Below are 18728 nucleotides of genomic sequence, written 5' to 3'. Positions count from 1 at the left end.
TGCAGCCATTCATTAAAGCTGTCTTTAACCTGCACCCATGACAGCAATCAGTCACCATTTTCAAGTGCTGTAAACCCTTTATAACTACACCTTTTAATATATAGTGCATCCGGAAAGTATTCACAGCGCATCACTTTTTCCACATTTTGTTTATGTTACAGCCTTATTCCAAAATGGATTAAATTCATTTTTTCCTCAGAATTCTACATACAACACCCCATAATGACAACATGAAAAAAGTTTACTTGAGGTTTTTGCAAATTTATTAAAAATAAAAAAATTGAGAAAGCACATGTACATAAGTATTCACAGCCTTTGCCGTGAAGCTCGAAATTGAGCTCAGGTGCATCCTGTTTCCCCTGATCATCCTTGAGATGATTCTGCAGCTTAACTGGATTCCACCTGTGGTAAATTCAGTTGATTGGACATGATTTGGAAAGGCACACACCTGTCTATATGAGGTCCCACAGTTGACAGTTCATGTCAGAGCACAAACCAAGCATGAAGTCAAAGGAATTGTCTGTAGACCTCCGAGACAGGATTGTCTCGAGGCACATATCTGGGGAAGGTTACAGAAAAATTTCTGCTGCTTTGAAGGTCCCAATGAGCACAGTGGCTTCCGTCATCCGTAAGTGGAAGAATTCGAAACCACCAGGACTCTTCCTAGAGCTGGCCGGCCATCTAAACTGAGCGGTCAGGGGAGAAGGGCCTTAGTCAGGGAGGTGACCAAGAACCCGATGGTCACTCTGTCAGAGCTCCAGAGGTCCTCTGTGGAGAGAGAAGAACCTTCCAGAAAGACAACCATCTCTTCAGGAATCTACCAATCAGGCCTGTATGGTAGAGTGGCCAGACAGAAGCCACTCCTTAGTAAAAGGCACATGGCAGCCCGCCTGGAGTTTGCCAAAAGGCACCTGAAGGACTCTCAGACCATGAGAAAGAAAATTCTCTGGTCTGATGAGACAAAGATTGAACTCTTTGGTGTGAATGCCAGGCATCACGTTTGGTGGAAACCTGGCACCATCCCTACAGTGAAGTATGGTGGTGGCAGCATCATGCTGTGGGGATGTTTTTCAGCGGCAGGAACTGGGAGACTAGTCAGGATAAAGGGAAAGATGACTGCAGCAATGTACAGAGACATCCTGGATGAAAACCTGCTCCAGAGCGCTCTTGACCTCAGACTGGGGCGACGGTTCATTTTTCAGCAGGACAACGACCCTAAGCACACAGGCAAGATATCAAAGGAGTGGCTTCAGGACAACTCTGTGAATGTCCTTGAGTGGCCCAGCCAGAGCCCAGACTTGAATCCGATTGAACATCTCTGGAGAGATCTTAAAATGGCTTTGCACCGACGCTTCCCATCCAACCTGATGGAGCTTGAGAGGTGCTGCAAAGAGGAATGGGCGAAACTGGCCAAGGATAGGGGGGCCAAGCTTGTGGCATCATATTCAACAAGACTTGAGGCTGTAATTGCTGCCAAAGGTGTATTGACAAAGTATTGAGCAAAGGCTGTGAAAACTTATGTACATGTGATTTCTCAGTTTTTTATTTTTAATAAATTTGCAAAAACCTCAAGTAAACGTTTTTTCACGTTGTCATTATGGGGTGTTGTGTGCAGAATTCTTAGGCAAAAAATTAATTTAATCCATTTTGGAATAAGGCTGTAACATAACAAAAGGTGGAAAAAGTGATGCGCTGTGAATACTTTCTGGATGCACTGTACAACTCCTCTAGTGTATACTCTATACTCCGATAGGTATATGAAAAATTATAATATAAATTTTAATGTCTACTGAATTTGTTTAGTTTTAAGAGTGTATTGTCAAATGTAATTTTTGCATAAATCTACTTGTTTTCTTCCAAGGTTGAAGTTCATCCTGTGAACTGCATTTGCTACTTTTTGTTATTTGAAACAAAAAAAAAAAAGTTTGGAGTAGCACGTCAATTTTTTTTTTTTTTAATAGTAAATTACACATATATTGTGCTGTTATTTGGTTCCATTCCTGATACAAACAACCACATGTCCAGTTTTTGTTTTTTTTTTTTTTAATGTAGTTTTTGATCTTCAAAAAAGGCACGTGGGGAGAGGGGGAAAAGTTTTTCACCTAATTAGCATAAATTACTTTTTATCTGCTTTGAACTCAAAAAATTGTGTTGTTCTTCAAATAGGTTTATGCAAAAAATGAACTAAAATAACACATTAATCTGCTTTAATTCTCTTGTTTAAGAAAAACAGCCTTCATTAAATGACATTGAACACTGAGTATAAACTACAGTAGAAGGTAGTATATTAAAAGTTGAACTTATTTAGAAAGAAAATGTTGACTGACTGATGTCAAGGGAACCATATTCTGAAAATATGCAACTGTTGAACGTGTATTTCATTTTATTTGATTTAACAAAATATAGCTCTTTGATGAGACACAATTTACAGCTGATGAGAAAACTAAACTAGGGTTTTTTTTCAATATTTCTGAACACTGCACCATTTTTAATTTTGATAAAACACTACATATGAATTACATGTGTCTTTCAAAAACCTATTAGAAAATTTGTTGAATTAAAATGGAATTACAGACTAATGATTGTTAAGAAACTATTGACCAGACATCTCTGCCTTCTCTTTTGACTTTAGTCTAAATCTAAATCTTAAAAACACCTTGCAATACATTATCACATAATAGTCATTTATTTTATCTACTTTATCTATTGGTTTTTCATGCTTAATCAAGTAAAAATACTTTAAATATATTGTTCACCTTACTAAACAATTTTAAACTCCACCTTAGATGAAAAACCACAAATGATTTCATAGATTTCTAAGCTAACATCAAAAGAAATAAAACTACAATACATTATTCATTAATTTATTACACTATATATGTGTGTCCTTTTATTTCATCCACTTTGTATACCCAGCAATAGTGCAGAACACACAGTAAGAAGTAGCAATACTCACACTGGATGGCTCGAAGACGAGGTATGATAGTAGGACTAGCTGGAGGACTCGAGCTACTACTTAATAAACTTTTTCTTCTGTCCAGTGTTGGGGATGCTTGCACTGTTATCTTGTGCTGAAAATCTGAACAGATAAATACAGAACCATATGCATTGAGAAATTTTCTTAAAAAATTAATCTCGTTTGCAAATTTCCACAAGCAGCCTTTACAATTTGACCACAGGCAGACATCTATAAATAAATAAATAAAATAACTAAGTGTTCAAAATATCAGCTTTATGACTATTGGGGTATTTATATTAAGAATACAGACCTGAAGGCAAGCTAATGCGATTCCCATCTCGAATTTTAAGTCGGCTCCTGCGGAATTTACCCTTGCGCCTCTCAACCCGTGGCTTCTCCTGATACAACTGATGAATGATGATGTTAAGCTCTCTCTCCAAGATGTCAATCTCACGCTCAGCCAGCTCTTGCTCTCTTCTTCGTAGTGCCTCCTCTTGGTTTTTCTGCTGCATTGCAGCACGGCTTAGCTCCTCCTCCCATGAGCACAACTCCTAACAGGGAGGACAAAAGGAAAATTGAAGTTTTAAAAGAAAGGAAATAAAATATTTACCTCCACATGAAATTCCTTCAGTTTACTGCATGGCTATGTTTGGATGTGAAATTAACCAACTAAAGTAACAATTCATTCAGTTTTAAATTTAAAACCAAAAATTCTTAAAAATAGTGTATACAATACAAATATGATTACAATTTGTTTAGCATTTCCATGTTTTCTTTAACAACTGAAAGTGAATAAGATTACAACGTGAACAGTGCCATGCCTCAAATCTTCTACACACCCCTGTGATGGCCAGTACAATTTTCAATGCTGTTGTGTGATGGACTGGTAACAGCACCTTAACAGAAACCCACTGAATCAACAAGCTAATTAAAATGGCAGGTTCACTTATGGGCCACACTCATGAGCCCCTGGAGGTAGTAACTTAGGACACAATGAAGACAAAAATAAACTACTTAGGAATATATATATTTTATATATATATATATATACATATATATACATACAGTGCATCCGGAAAGTATTCACAGCGCATCACTTTTCCAAAAATTTTGTTACGTTACAGCCTTATTCCAAAATGGAATAAATTCACTTTTTTCCCTCAGAATTCTACACACAACACCCCATAATTACAATGTGAAAAAAGTTTACTTGAGGTTTTTGCAAATTTATTAAAAATAAAAAAACTGAGAAATCAAATGTACATAAGTATTCACAGCCTTTGCTCAATACTTTGTCGATGCACCTTTGGCAGCAATTATAGCCTCAAGTCTTTTTGAATATGATGCCACAAGCTTGGCACACCTATCCTTGGCCAGTTCGCCCATTCCTCTTTGCAGCACCTCTCAAGCTCCATCAGGATGGATGGGAAACGTCGGTGCAGATCTTTCCAGAGATGTTCAATCGGATTCAAGTCTGGGCTCTGGCTGGGCCACTCAAGGACATTCACAGAGTTGTCCTGAAGCCACTCCTTTGATATCTTGGCTGTGTGCTTAGGGTCGTTGTCCTGCTGAAAGATGAACCGTCACCACAGTCTGAGGTCAAGAGCGCTCTGGAGCAGGTTTTCATCCAGGATGTCTCTGTACATTGCTGCAGTCATCTTTCCCTTCATCCTGACTAGTCTCCCAGTCCCTGCCGCTGAAAAACATCCCCACAGCATGATGCTGCCACCACCATGCTTCACTGTAGGGATGGTATTGGCCTGGTGATGAGCGGTGCCTGGTTTCCTCCAAACGTGATGCCTGGCATTCACACCAAAGAGTTCAATCTTTGTCTCATCAGACCAGAGAATTTTCTTTCTCATGGTCTGAGAGTCCTTCAGGTGCCTTTTGGCAAACTCCAGGTGAGCTGCCATGTGCCTTTTACTAAGGAGTGGCTGCCGTCTGGCCACTCTACCATACAGGCCTGATTGGTGGATTGCTGCAGAGATGGTTGTCCTTCTGGAAGGTTCTCCTCTCTCCACAGAGGACCTCTGGAGCTCTGACAGAGTGACCATCAGGTTCTTGATCACCTCCCTGACTAAGGCCCTTCTCCCCTGACCGCTCAGTTTAGATGGCCGGCCAGCTCTAGGAAGAGTCCTGGTGGTTTCGAACTTCTTCCACTTCCGGATGACGGAGGCCACTATGCTTATTGGGACCTTCAAAGCAGCAGAAATTTTTCTGTAACCTTCCCCAGATTTGTGCCTCGCGACAATCCTGTCTCGGAGATCTACAGACAATTCCTTTGACTTCATGCTTGGTTTGTGCTCTCACATGAACTGTCAACTGTGGGACCTTATATAGACAGGTGTGTGCCTTTCCAAATCATGTCCAGTCAACTGAATTTACCACAGGTGGACTCCAACTAAGCTGCAGAAACATCTCAAGGATGATCAGGGGAAACAGGATGCACCTGAGCTCAATTTTGAGCTTCATGGCAAAGGCTGTGAATACTTATGTACATGTGCTTTCTCAATTTTTTAATAAATTTGCAAAAATCTCAAGTAAACTTTCTTCACGTTGTCATTATGGGGTGTTGTGTGTAGAATTCTGAGGGAAAAAATTAATTTAATCCATTTTGGAATAAGGCTGTAACATAACAAAATGTGGAAAAAGTGATGCGCTGTGAATACTTTCCGGATGCACTATATATCTATCTATCATCGAGCTCCAAACTTCCGACACCCATGCAAAGATCATTTACAATACACTATACAAAGCAAATTCTGCCTTCTTCTGTCCTCCAAGAGTGTTGCCCACGACTGATCCTGACTTGATTTAAATGAGGCAGCGGGCTCTCTTTTACTGTCGACCTGGGAGCTGCTTCAGGTCATACACAAACCAGGGCAGTCCTCCTCTGGCATCACCCACTGGTGGTCTCCAAAGATTCTGACGGGGCTGTGTCTCTGGACTTCAACCACCATGCAACCCTGTGGGTGTCCTAAAGTGTTCCAGCCTTAGGGAGCGATGCTACCCATTGTATGTGGGAATAAGCTGCTCACAGTGGGTGTGATGGTGTGGGTCGGATCCAATCTCCCACTTCTGTTTGGGAGTCTCCTGAACCTGCCACTGACGACAGTCATAAATGAGATGAGCCAGGCAAAGGAGGATGCAAACACCCAGTAAGGGGTGGGTGCAAAAAGTGATAAGTGCTTTTATTAAACTGAATAAAAAAAACAAGTGTTCAAAAGCGCAGTGCATCCATCCATAAATAACTAATCCATAAAAAGTGTTCAATAGTGGAGGTTAAAACAAGCCAAATAAATAGATCTATAAAACTGAGGTTAAAGTCACCAGGCTGGACACAGTCTTTTAAAATTCAGTCCCCGGTGCATCCCTTTAAACCAATGTCTCCTCTGTTTCCCGTGCACAACAGCCTGCAGACGGAAAAGACATCCTGCTGACAGGTACAGCCAACCTTCACTCCCGGGTTTGGGTTCCTGCTGTTTATGGTTCCCAGCAGGGCACTGTACCAAAGCTCATTTCTCCTAGGCTTGGGTCCCTGCTGTCATCTGTGGCCCCGGCAGGGTGCCGCACCAAGCTTCCCCCTTCTGACTACTGCTGCCCCACTTCAGTCTTGCACAGAAGAGTCACTTGATAAACAGGTCAGTCCAGCTCTCTACACATTCTCTGCCAGAGCGATCCTCTTCAGCCCTCGAGTGTCAGCCCTATGCTGTTCTAAGGGGGTCTTCCTCCAGGCTGCCTACTTCCTTTCCCTCACACCATCTCTCTCTCTCGTTCCTACCTTGCATTTTCCTGCCCCCTCATCTCTTTTCTCTCTTTGTGTTTGTTCTCTTTTCTTGTCTCACCACTCCAGTTATGCAGGTCCTTCTTATATTTGGCTTTCCTATCTGGGCACAGGTGTAACGCATTGCTCTGTCTGAGGCAATAATGAGGCATTAACTGACACTAGCATTCACACGTGCACATGCAATCAGCCAGGCACCCCAACTGTCCCTGGCACAAAGTGCGTTCGTGCACACCCACGCCCAATCAAAGCCTGCAGTTTATGGGGCACGATTGTTTATTAAAAATTTTTCCAAAGCTAAGGACCACTTATCACAGAGAGATTGTTAACCTGCTCCTTCCTTTAGGGCCTCCTGGCCAGACATGAATCCTTCCATATATTATATACTAGCCATCCCAAGCGGCTCCATCCGTGTAGTAGTGAAACAGGACAGTGAGGAGGGCCCTGCCCGATTCCCCACTCCTGACATCATGCTTCTCCGTCTCCTCGGCCAGCAGCTAGCGAACTATGATTCTTAGCGCAATGTGAGAAGTCACAAAATCAGCCGGAATGTTCAAGCAAATTATAGAAAAAAAAAGACAATCTAAATCCATTAAGTAGTTATCTCGTTCACTACCTAAGCAGAAGTAAGGAATGCCCCGAGGCTGGCATGTGAGTGAGGAGGGACCCGCCCCCTAACCTTAGCCTGCTGCGTGTCTCTCGGAATCGCGCAAATAAATTGCTACTGCAAGCAAACTATGATACATACCGTAATGAGAGAAGTCACAAAATCAATCAGAATGTTCAAGCAAATTATAGAAACAAAGCCAATCTAAATCCGTTAAGTAGTTCTCTCATGAAAAGCGGACAGACATACAGATGTTGGATTTTTACATATATATACACATATACACACAGTATATATATGCATATATATATATTTGCATATATATGCATATATATATTTGCATATATATATATATATATATATATATATATATATATATATATATATGCATATAGTACCAAAAGTACATGGGGTTACCAAGGTGATACCCCAGCTTTTGTCTAGGTTTTTGTACAAGGGCTAGACAGAATGTTTTTGATTCCTGGGGTAAATGTAGCTTTTTAAATAAGCAGACAGATAAATATATATACATGAACAAAGTAACCAATAAATGCATGTGCGGTAAACTCTGTTTTTGAAATTCTCAAGATTCATTATTTTTCACATGCTTAGTTATACAGGACAACACATGCTGTGAAATGCATCCTGATCCGCTTATCAAAAACTGTGCAAAGTTAGAAGAATATCAGTTAGATTAACAAAAAGTCACAGATTGAAAGGTAACAGTATAGTAGAACATAATAAATAAGTACAATTATGTGAATAAAGTAGAATTAAGTGTTAAGGTGCAATAGTGTAGTGATTATTGTGCAAAACCAAAGTTAGACTAGTGCATAGTTAAATGAGGCAGTTTGTTTGTTTGTGCTACTGCGATCTTTACTTTCTTTTTTTATATTTTCTAATTTTCCTACTTTCATATCCTTTAACTTTCTCCACATGTGTATAGCACTGTTTTTTTTTTTTTTGAGCCTTTCTAATTTCCCTGGTTTCATAGTCTCTAACCTGCTCTGCATGTGTTTAGCGCCAATGTCTGTAAACGTCTTTATGAAGTTTTACTTTCTTTTACTCATTGTCTTTTAATTCTGAGCCGGATTGGACGTGCTTTTTTTTCAATTCCACTTGTTCCGGGCTGATAATTACTTTCCTTATTTTCTGAATTTGCACCTTGATTATTCGTTTTTGCTCTTTTTTCTGTCCAACGCATTTGAGTCTCTTTTCTCCGAGCTGCTCTCTTCTTCGCTTAGATGTCGAAATTTAATTTCTAACGTACTGTCCTTATACGCTTTATATGCGCTGAGAGCCCTGGTTCTGTGTGTGCTCAAATCCTTCACAAGACTGAATGTTTTGCTGCTTATTGTCCTATTTGATAGATTGTAAGTAGGGCATGTCTTTGGTCTCGCGGGTAGATTGTAAGTAGGGCGTGTCTTTGGTCTCGCGGGTCTTTAAAATGTCTTACGAGAAGATCACGTATCATAGACTTGCTTTTTGCTTTCCAGGACAGGATTTCTTTTTATAATAGATAGATAGACAATAAAGTGCTCAAAACAAGTGCAGTGCAATTAACCTTCTCCAATACATCAATAAAAACTGCCTCTCCATGAGCTAAAAATAACTTTATAAATAGTCCACGAATAAAAATGGAAAAAAAACATACCAAATACTTTCAGATCTGTCTTTCTCCGAGCCTAACCAGTCCTCTATTCATTGCCTCTCCCACCTCACCACAATGGTCTTCTCAACTTGTAGAGACATCAGCAGCAGCAGTCTTAACCAACAGCTCTCATCTTGACTTCCTCCTCTGGTGCCTGCCACAACATTATGAGCCAGCTAGTCCTGCATCTTACACTAACACTCTACTCAGCATCTTTGGGATCCCTAGGATGACACCACCTTCGTCCTCCACTCCTCCATACAATCTCAATGTGGGGTAATCCTTCCCAGGAGCTCCATTCCTCTTGCTCCCCGCACAGAATCACAGACGAACTGCCTCTTCTAACATACAATGGCTCAGACATCTGATACTGCTTTCCCAGTCATTATTGCTTCCTCCCATTTCCCAGCACAGGTTACTTTTTAAGCTGCCTCTGGGCGCAGATGCTGCAATTGCCAACTCCCAGGCATAAACAAAGCACATGAGTGACCTGCTCATGTGAATGCGTGATCAGCCAGGTACGTTAATCAATCCCGAAGCAAATTGTGCAGCCCACCTGGAGTCTGCATGTCAATTTATTTATTGAACTTTAAAAATGCACAACACCACAGGTTTCTCTCATCACAAGTACTTCCTGGCTTCAGTCGTAAATGCACCTCTTAATTTCCACTGGTGTCTTTAAGTATGCGATTCTCTTCAGTGGAAAGAATTCTAATACATCCACTTTATGAATGCCTTTCAGAATTTTGAAGACCTGGATTAGGTCCCCGAGAAGTCTTCTCTGATTGAGACAGGTTTAATTCTCTGAGTCTGTTGGAGCCCAAAATGTCCTTAAGTCCTTGTACCTGGTTAATCTACTCTGCACAGCTTCAATAGTTGCTACCGGTGTCTCTTTCTTGTAGTATGGTGACCAGAATGTCACAAAATACTCCACAGGCTGTCTCATTAGAGCATTATATAGTCTATGCATAATGTCTCTTGATTTAAATTGAACAGTTTTTACAATTATCATATAAATTATTATTTTTTTTAAATTGTATTTAAAAATTACTTTGTTACTTAAAGAAAGAAGGAATCTATAATAATAAAAGGCAAAGCCCTCACTGACTGACTGACTGACTCACTCACTCACTGACTGACTGACTCACTCATCACTAATTGTCCAACTTCCCGTGTAGGTGGAAGGCTGAAATTTGGCAGGCTCATTCCTTACAGCTTACTTACAAAAGTTAGGCAGGTTTCATTTCAAAATTATACGCGTAATGGTCATAACTGGAACCTCTTTTTTGTCCATATACTGTAATGGAAGGCAGCAAGATGGCCGTAGGAGACTGAGTTGCGTGTCGCGTCATCACGCCTCCCACGTAATCACGTGAACTGACTGTGAACTCAGTACGTAGAAAAGAAGGAGGAGCCCCAAAGAGCGCTGAAGAAAACACTCATTACACAATTGACAAGGCAGCGAAACAATAAGAAGCGAGTGAGTGACGCATACAAGCATCTTCATAAGACACGAGGTATAAAAAAGCACGGTGTAAACCGTAAGTCTAAATTTACTTTATAGAAACGCTCCCGCTGCCATTTGCAATGCCATATTCGCGAGATACAAGTTTAATGAGAAGACACGAGGTATAAACGAGAGTTTGCATCACTTTGTAACAGAGTTAAAATTGCTGTAGCGAGAAACTTTTAACTGCCGGGTCTTAGCTAACATTAAATAAACCCGTGGACATCGCAACATCACACAAGAGAGCGGCTCACGTGAAGTGACTGAACGCAGCAGGAGTGATCACTTCCATGAATCAAACCTGTTCAAAAAACACATTACACAATTGATAAAGTAGGAAAAGAATATGAAACAAAGCACGGTATAAACCGTAACTTCAAATTAAGTTTATAGAAACGCTGCCGTTTGCAATACCATATTCGCCCCTGCGAAGCGCGGTGATTTTGCTATATATATTAAACTATTTCAACCATTGTATGATCTGCTTCTCGCAACTGAAAGAGGGCACCGTGGCAGAAGTTAGCCGACTTGCTCACCAACCACAAGCGTTACCTGGTAGGTAACCACCCATACAATCAGATTGTGAATCAGACTACAAATGCCTGCAATGTAATTACCCCGATCTACATGCTGTCAAATGAACGAACCACACGCCGAAGCACAACGTTAGGGGCTTCGCCTCTGCGTCCGAGGATTGATTCCAGTAAGGGAGTGCAGTGACTGTGTACTCCTAATGAGCCCACAATTACGGCGAAACACGTGTCGCATACTATGCATCTTCAAAGCACGGTGTAAACAGTAAGTTTAAATTGAGTTTATAGAAACGCTCCCGCTGCCGTTTGCAATACCATATTAGATGACTTTGTAACAGAGTTAAAATTGCTGGAGCGATAAATTTTTAAATGCCGGGTCCTGTCGCGTGTTCTTGGGTAGGTACACCAAAAAATGTATACATTTATGCATGTAATGGGCAAACAAAAAATGTACTATACCCGAAAGCACTACAGTAGTACTCAATGTATCTTTACTTCTTAAATGTTAATGTTTTACTGTTTAATAATTTATACGCTTCTTATATGTTATTCAGATTCTTTTATCAAAATACCAGTAACAGCGCACTGCACGATAACGTGGAGTCAATATACTTGACATGACCATTCATAGTATTTATCCTCTTTCTCTGTACGTTTACCATTCGTTTGCTCAGAGGTTGATGAGCTTGCTGCTTAATGAGCAGCTCTTCACCCTAGCGTCCCGCTGCTTCTCTTCTTTCGTCGGCATCTTTTCCCGTTAAAACTGATTTTTTTTAAAACTTAGTATGTTTTCTTTAATTTTTCAGTTAAGCTGGCACTTAAGTCTTCAATCTGCCTCAAGAATGATTAGCGGAGGTGGTAGACAATGAAAACGTCAGCCGTACGCATCCGCCACGCACGCACTGGTGCGCGCAGCTGTGAGTTGACTCTACAATAAAATAAAATAAAGATAAAAAGAGCAATAACTTGCAGCACCGCTATTCAATTACACTTGCCTAACGCCTCTCCTAAGGGGAAATACTGTGGGATCTGGGCATCCGTCAAAGCAGCAATCACAAGCCCGATTAGAAAGCGGGAAGCTGTGATTTGTCCTCTCCCTCCCATGTAACAATCGCAGCCCGTGTTGCAACGCACTATGTATGTATATGTATATATGTGTATGTGTGTGTATATGTATGTGTATATATATATATATATATATATATATATTTGTTCATATGTGTGGGAAAGCGAATAGTAGACGTGACGTAGTATATGTGTACCAAATTTCAAGTCAATAGGTGAAACGGTTTGCGAGCTACAGGTGATTTAAAATCCTGGACAGACAAACGAATAGCCACGGTAGCGTATTATAGAAGAACATTTTACTGTTTAATAATTTATATTTATATGCAATGTGCTTCTTATATATTACTTCATATTCTCATATGATAATGATGTTAATGTTGTTTATATTGATTTCTATGTTATTGTAAGTGCCCTTTATTTGTGGAAAAATAAATTTGGCAATTAAACTTATTTTATACATACATTTTATTTTTTTCTCTTGCACTCAGTGAGCGAATCCACTGGGTAATCAGCTATATATATATATATATATATATATATATATATATATAGAGATAGATATGTATGTATGTGTATATATATATATATATAGATAGATAGATATATGTGTATGTATGTAGATAGATATGTATGTATATGTATATATGTGTATATATATGTAGATATACAAATATGTATATGTATATATGTGTATATATATGTAGATATACAAATAAGTATATGTATATATGTGTATATATATGTAGATATACAAATATGTATATGTATATATGTGTCTGTATGTGTATATATATGTTGATATATGTATATATATATGTGGATGTGTATATGTATATATATATATATATGTATATATGTTTATGTATATATATGTTTACAAAACCTCTTTAACACACTACTTCTCCGCTGCGAAGCGCGGGTATTTTGCTAGTTTTTTTAATATAACCCAAAAATGCTAGGAATTTAATTAATGTTTGGGAGTATAATTTATGACGGGGGATGGGAGCATGAATCTAACTGGTTTGCCAAGGGTGCCTCTGTTTGGACATTACATGAGCTTACAAGCCATCCCCCATCATGGTATGGAGCAGGGTGTGGAGGACTGAAATTTGCCAGTTTATGTTTCTGCGTCATGACACACCATTGTGCTGAAACAGGATTGGATGAGCAAAAGGAGTGGTTCAGGTTTTGTTATAGGAATGGTACAGGGTGGCCCATGAAAAAGTGGCCGCCTCCACCAAGATGACTGCATTACATGGTGAAAAGAAAAATGATCAAATTTGGTACTCTTATTTACAGAAGATGCTGAAGGTGACCTCCTTGTGCGTCAATACATCTCTGTGCCTGTTTCAGCATGTTCATGTACACACTTTGCAACATCATGGGATCGATTCTCTGTATCACATTTTCAATGTTCAATTTCTTGGCATTACAAATGGAACCGGTTGTGCGCCACTTTTTTACTAACTTCTGGATGCTTGTTTTAACAGGCTGTCAGCGAAAATTTCCCTTGTTTCTTTGATGGAACCTGTCCGCACGTCTGCTTCCATGATTGCAATTCTTTCATGCAACGAATACTACACATTGTTAATTTTGGCTGCACTAGTACGCACTGACCGCTTCAGTACACTGCCACCAAAAAAGTGGCTTTCAGGGGTCGGACAGCAAGGAAACAAGGTAGGCAACACAACCGCAGCTGCCTATCTGGCAGCAGACGAGATGGGAGTAGTTTTGGTGGAGGCAGGCCACTTTTTCGTGGGCCACCCTGTAAAAGATGGCCATTCTCCCTCTTTCATCATCTTGCCATGAAGAGAAGACTACCTCTACCTCTTGAAATTCCTCCATGAAGAGAGGACAACTTTGTCCCAGTAGACATACTGAGACTGGTGAGTTGATTGGACTTGCGTAGCTGATGAGTTGTCCAGGAAGAACAGAATGTACCTAAAGGTTATTGTGCTACCTGAAATTGCACATTTAACATTAAGAGTTTGTGCCTGCTTGTAACCAACATTCATTGTACTGTTCCTTATAATTTGGGCATATTATCCATAAAAGAGATTAACGGTGAAACTCTCCTGTTTGTTCTATTGGTTGATTTTGTTGCCTGAAGGCATTGGTATAAAAGGGAGTGCAACACATGAAGGCTAAATGCTTACATTTGAGACATTTCATTAAAGTCTACACAATAAAGAGTATAAAAGGAGAAAATAGGGCCACCTAGGACTGAAAACAACATTATATTTGCCTTTTTAATAGCTTCTGTACCTTGGTTAATAATGAAAATGTTGTGCAAAGAAAAAAAAATAGTCGGGAAACTTAAAGGCATTTATCATTGCCACTGGGAATTCTTCTAAGACCTGCTCAAACCAGATGAGCAATCAGTCAGTTGCCATCATCACTGCTTATTCATCAACCACGGCTGCCAAAGAAAATATAAGAGGTTTACTCCATTCTAGTGGAAACATTGACTGCTGCTACCAGAAGAGGCCGTATGGATGCTTAGGTCATCCCTTGGATTATTTAATCATCCATGTTCATCACTTGAGACATCCAAATCACATAGGATTTGCACAGAAAGAATCTTGCTTAAGAGGCCATCGTCTATTTTATGTACTCATGAATTTTCAGCTTGTCTACAAACAAAGGCATTTGAAGAAGGAAAAAATTCAATATCAGAATCCTGGAAAGCTTGTCCTCTATAGACAAACTAGCAAAATACCCGCGCTTCGCAGCGGAGAAGTAGTGTGTTAAAGAGGTTATGAAAAAAAAAGGAAACATTGTAAAAATAACGTAACATGATTGTCAATGTAATTGTGTTGTCATTGTTATGAGTGTTGCTGTGTTTTATATATATAAAATACACACACACACACATATAAACATATATATATATATATATATATATACATACACACATATATATACATATCTACATATATATATATATATATATATATATACACACACATATACACATCCACATATCAACATATATATATATACACATATATACACACACACACGCTTCATGGGTGATGATTGTTTTACTCTTTTTATGTTTATTTTATTTTATTGTAGAATCAACTCCTATCTGCGCACATCAGGGCAGCCGTGGGCGAATGCGTATGGTGTATTCACTCCATGTTATCGTGCATTGCGCTGTCGGTGGTATTTTGATAAAAGAATTTGAACAACATATAAGAAGCGTATAAATTATTAAACAGTAAAACATTAACATTTAAGAAGTAAAGTTACATTGAGTACTACTGCAGTGCCTTCGGGTATACCTCATTTTTTGTTTGCCCATTACATGCTTAAATGTATACATTTTTTGGTGCACCTACCGGAGAACACGCGACATATAACCGAGCGTGGGAGAAGCATGGATTTTAAACACGCGTTGAGTTCATCTGCTGGTCTCCCTCGTGGAATAACTGGTAATGTTTGACTAAAATCTACAGCGAGTAAAACGACATTACCTCCTATTTTTTTTTTTACGATCTCTGAGATCTTGCTTTTTTCGGTTCAAGGCTTCATAAGCTCTTTTATGTTGTATGGTGTAGTTATCCCAAACCATCATCTTTGAATGTTGCAAGACTTTCGCCTTGTATGTAGATTGGGGTAATTACATTCATTGCATTCATAGTCTGAATCACAATCTGATTGTATGGGTGGTTACCTGGCACTGTAGGGTTGCCACCCGTCCTTTAAAATACGGAATCGTGCCGCGTTTGAGAATGAAATTGCGCGTCCCGTTTTGAATCAATACTGGACGGGATTTATCCCGTATTTTTTTATAATTTTTTTTTTAAAGCAGCGTCTCATGCAAATCATCCCACACGCATTTTATGAAGATGCCTCCTTTCCTACTTTTGATTGGGTAATACTTGATGTCATCGTTAGTTTGATTGGTGTTTTTAACTGTCCAGTGAGGAGGGCGTGTCTTTTAAGTACAGTCTGCAAAGTGTTGGCACTGAGATGTGGCGTCAGCGCCATAGTTGAAGCCCCTAACATTGCGGTCAGCAAGTCGGCTAACATCCGCCATGTGCCGTCTTTCAGTTGCGAGAAGCAGATCATAGAATGGTTGAAACTGTTGTCCCTAACGTTGCGCCACGGCGTGTGGTTCGTTTATACCTCGTGTCTTCTCATTAAACTTTTATCTCGCGAATATGTTATTGAAATCCGCAGCGGGAGCGTTTGTATAAACTTAATTTAAACTTACGTTTTACACCGTGCTTTGTTTCCCTTATGAACATGCTTGTATGCTTAACTCGCTCCGTTCTCAATTGTTTAATTAATTTTTTGCTCTTCGCTGTTTGCGGCTCTTCCTCCATTTCCCCCCACTTCGTTCTTTTATCTCGCGAATATGTTATTGCAATCCTTAACGGGAGCGTTTCAATAAACTGATTGAAAATAGTTTTGCATTTACCTTTTTAGTAAAAGGCGAGCTTTTAAGCCTGAGAAATCACCCCGTAAATGCACACGTTTAATTGGACATGTGTTAATATGTATGGTTACACAGTATTAAAAGACAGTGAACAACGTCAGTTACCTTTGTTCCCGCGTTTGATAAAAGGCGAGCTTTTAAGCCTGAGAAATCACCCCGTAAATGCACACGTTTAATTGCACATGTGTTAATATGTATGCTTACACAGTATTAAAAGACAGTCAAAAATTAACGTCATTTACCTTCGTTCCCGCGTGCGACTCGTGCTGTAAATCTCTTCCTTGTTTTTACTTCACGTGATTACGTAGGAGGCGTGATGACGCGATACGTGACTCCGCCTCCTCCATTACAGTATATGGACAAAAAATATGTTCCAGTTATGACCATTACGCGTAGAATTTCGAAATGAAACCTGCCTAACTTTTGTAAGTAAGCTGTAAGGAATGAGCCTGCCAAATTTCAGCCTTCCACCTACACGGGAAGTTGGAGAATTAGTGATGAGTCAGTCAGTGAGTGAGTCAGTCAGTCAGTCAGTGAGGGCTTTGCCTTTTATTATTATAGACTAGCAAAATACCCGCGCTTTGCAGCGGAGAAGTAGTGTGTTAAAGAGGTTATGAAAAAGTAAAGGAAACATTTTAAAAATAACGTAACATGATTGTCAATGTAATTGTGTTGTCATTGTTATGAGTGTTGCTGTCATATATATATACATATACACATATACACACATATACAGATATATTATATATACATATACACATATATTTTTTATATATATATTTGTTATATACATATATATATATATATATATATATATATATATATATATATATATATATATATATATACACACATACATACATACATATACACACATAGATGCACTTACAATAACATAGAAATCAATATAAACAACATTAACATCATTATCATATGAGAATATGAAGTAATATATAAGAAGCACATTTCATATAAATATAAATTATTAAACAGTAAAATCTTCTTCAATAATTTGCTACCGTGGCTTTTCGTTGGTCTGTCCAGGATTTTAAATCACATGTAGCTTGCAAACCGTTTCACGTATTGACTTGAAATGTGGTACACATATAATACATCACGTCTGCTATCCGCTTTATGGGTGATGAATGTATTACTCTTTTTATGTTTATTTTATTTTAGAATCAACTCCTATCTGCGCACACCAGGGCGGCCGTGGGCAGATGCGTATGGTGTATTCACTCCATGTTATCGTGCATTGCGCTGTCACTGGTATTTTCATAAAAGAATTTGAACAATATATAAGAAGCGTATAAATTATTAAACAGTAAAACATTAACATTTAAGAAGTAAAGTTACATTGAGTACTACTGCAGTGCCTTCGGGTATACCTCATTTTTTGTTTGCCCATTACATGCTTAAATGTATACATTTTTTGGTGTACCTACCCGAGAACACGCGACATATAACCGACCGTGGGAGAAGCATGGATTTTAAACACGCGTTGAGTTCATCTGCTGGTCTCCCTCGTGGAATAACTGGTAATGTTTGAGTAAAATCTACAGCGAGTAAAACGACATTACCTCCTTTTTTTTTTTTTACGATCTGTGAGATGTTGCTTTTTTCGGTTCAAGGCTTCATAAGCTCTTTTATGTTCAATGTTGTACTTAATAAGTACTAATTATCCCAAACCATCATCTTTGAATGTTGCAAGACTTTCGCCTTGTATGTAGATCGGGGTAATTACATTCATTGCATTCCTAGTCTGAATCACAATCTGATTGTATGGGTGGTTACCTGGCACTGTAGGGTTGCCACCCGTCCTTTAAAATACGGAATCGTGCCGCGTTTGAGAATGAAATTGCGTGTCCCGTTTTGAATCAATACTGGACGGGATTTATCCCGTATTTTTTTTATCATTTTTTTTTTAAAGCAGCGTCTCATGCAAATCATCCCACACGCATTTTATGAAGATGCCTCCTTTCCTACTTTTGATTGGGTAATACTTGATGTCATCGTTAGTTTGATTGGTGTTTTTAACTGTCCAGTGAGGAGGGCGTGTCTTTTAAGTAGAGTCTGCAAAGTGTTGGCACTGAGATATTGCGTCAGCGCCATAGTTGAAGCCCCTAACGTTGCGGTCAGCAAGTCGGCTAACATCCGCCATGTGCCGTCTTT

General features: G+C 39.2%; 1 protein-coding gene across 3 annotated transcripts in view; it reads right to left on the bottom strand.

Annotated features, from left to right (window-relative positions):
• map3k9 (mitogen-activated protein kinase kinase kinase 9) overlaps positions 1 to 18728 on the bottom strand; it is a 154069-nt gene that overhangs the window by 37444 nt on the left and 97897 nt on the right. For all 3 annotated transcript variants that reach the window (XR_007933655.1, XR_007933656.1, XM_051919913.1), the window contains exons 6-7: positions 3270 to 3510; positions 2957 to 3079 (exon numbers count right to left, since the gene is read on the bottom strand). Coding sequence is in view for 1 of the 3 variants with exons in the window: in XM_051919913.1 (XP_051775873.1) it covers positions 2957 to 3079; positions 3270 to 3510 (364 nt within the window). In the remaining 2 variants the exon portion in view is untranslated. The remainder of the gene's footprint in view (positions 1 to 2956; positions 3080 to 3269; positions 3511 to 18728) is intronic.

This window comes from Erpetoichthys calabaricus, chromosome 16 (genome assembly GCF_900747795.2).
Source record: "Erpetoichthys calabaricus chromosome 16, fErpCal1.3, whole genome shotgun sequence".
In the NCBI taxonomy this organism is placed as follows: Eukaryota; Metazoa; Chordata; class Cladistia; order Polypteriformes; family Polypteridae; genus Erpetoichthys; species Erpetoichthys calabaricus.
This window is presented reverse-complemented; position numbering and strand designations above follow the sequence as displayed.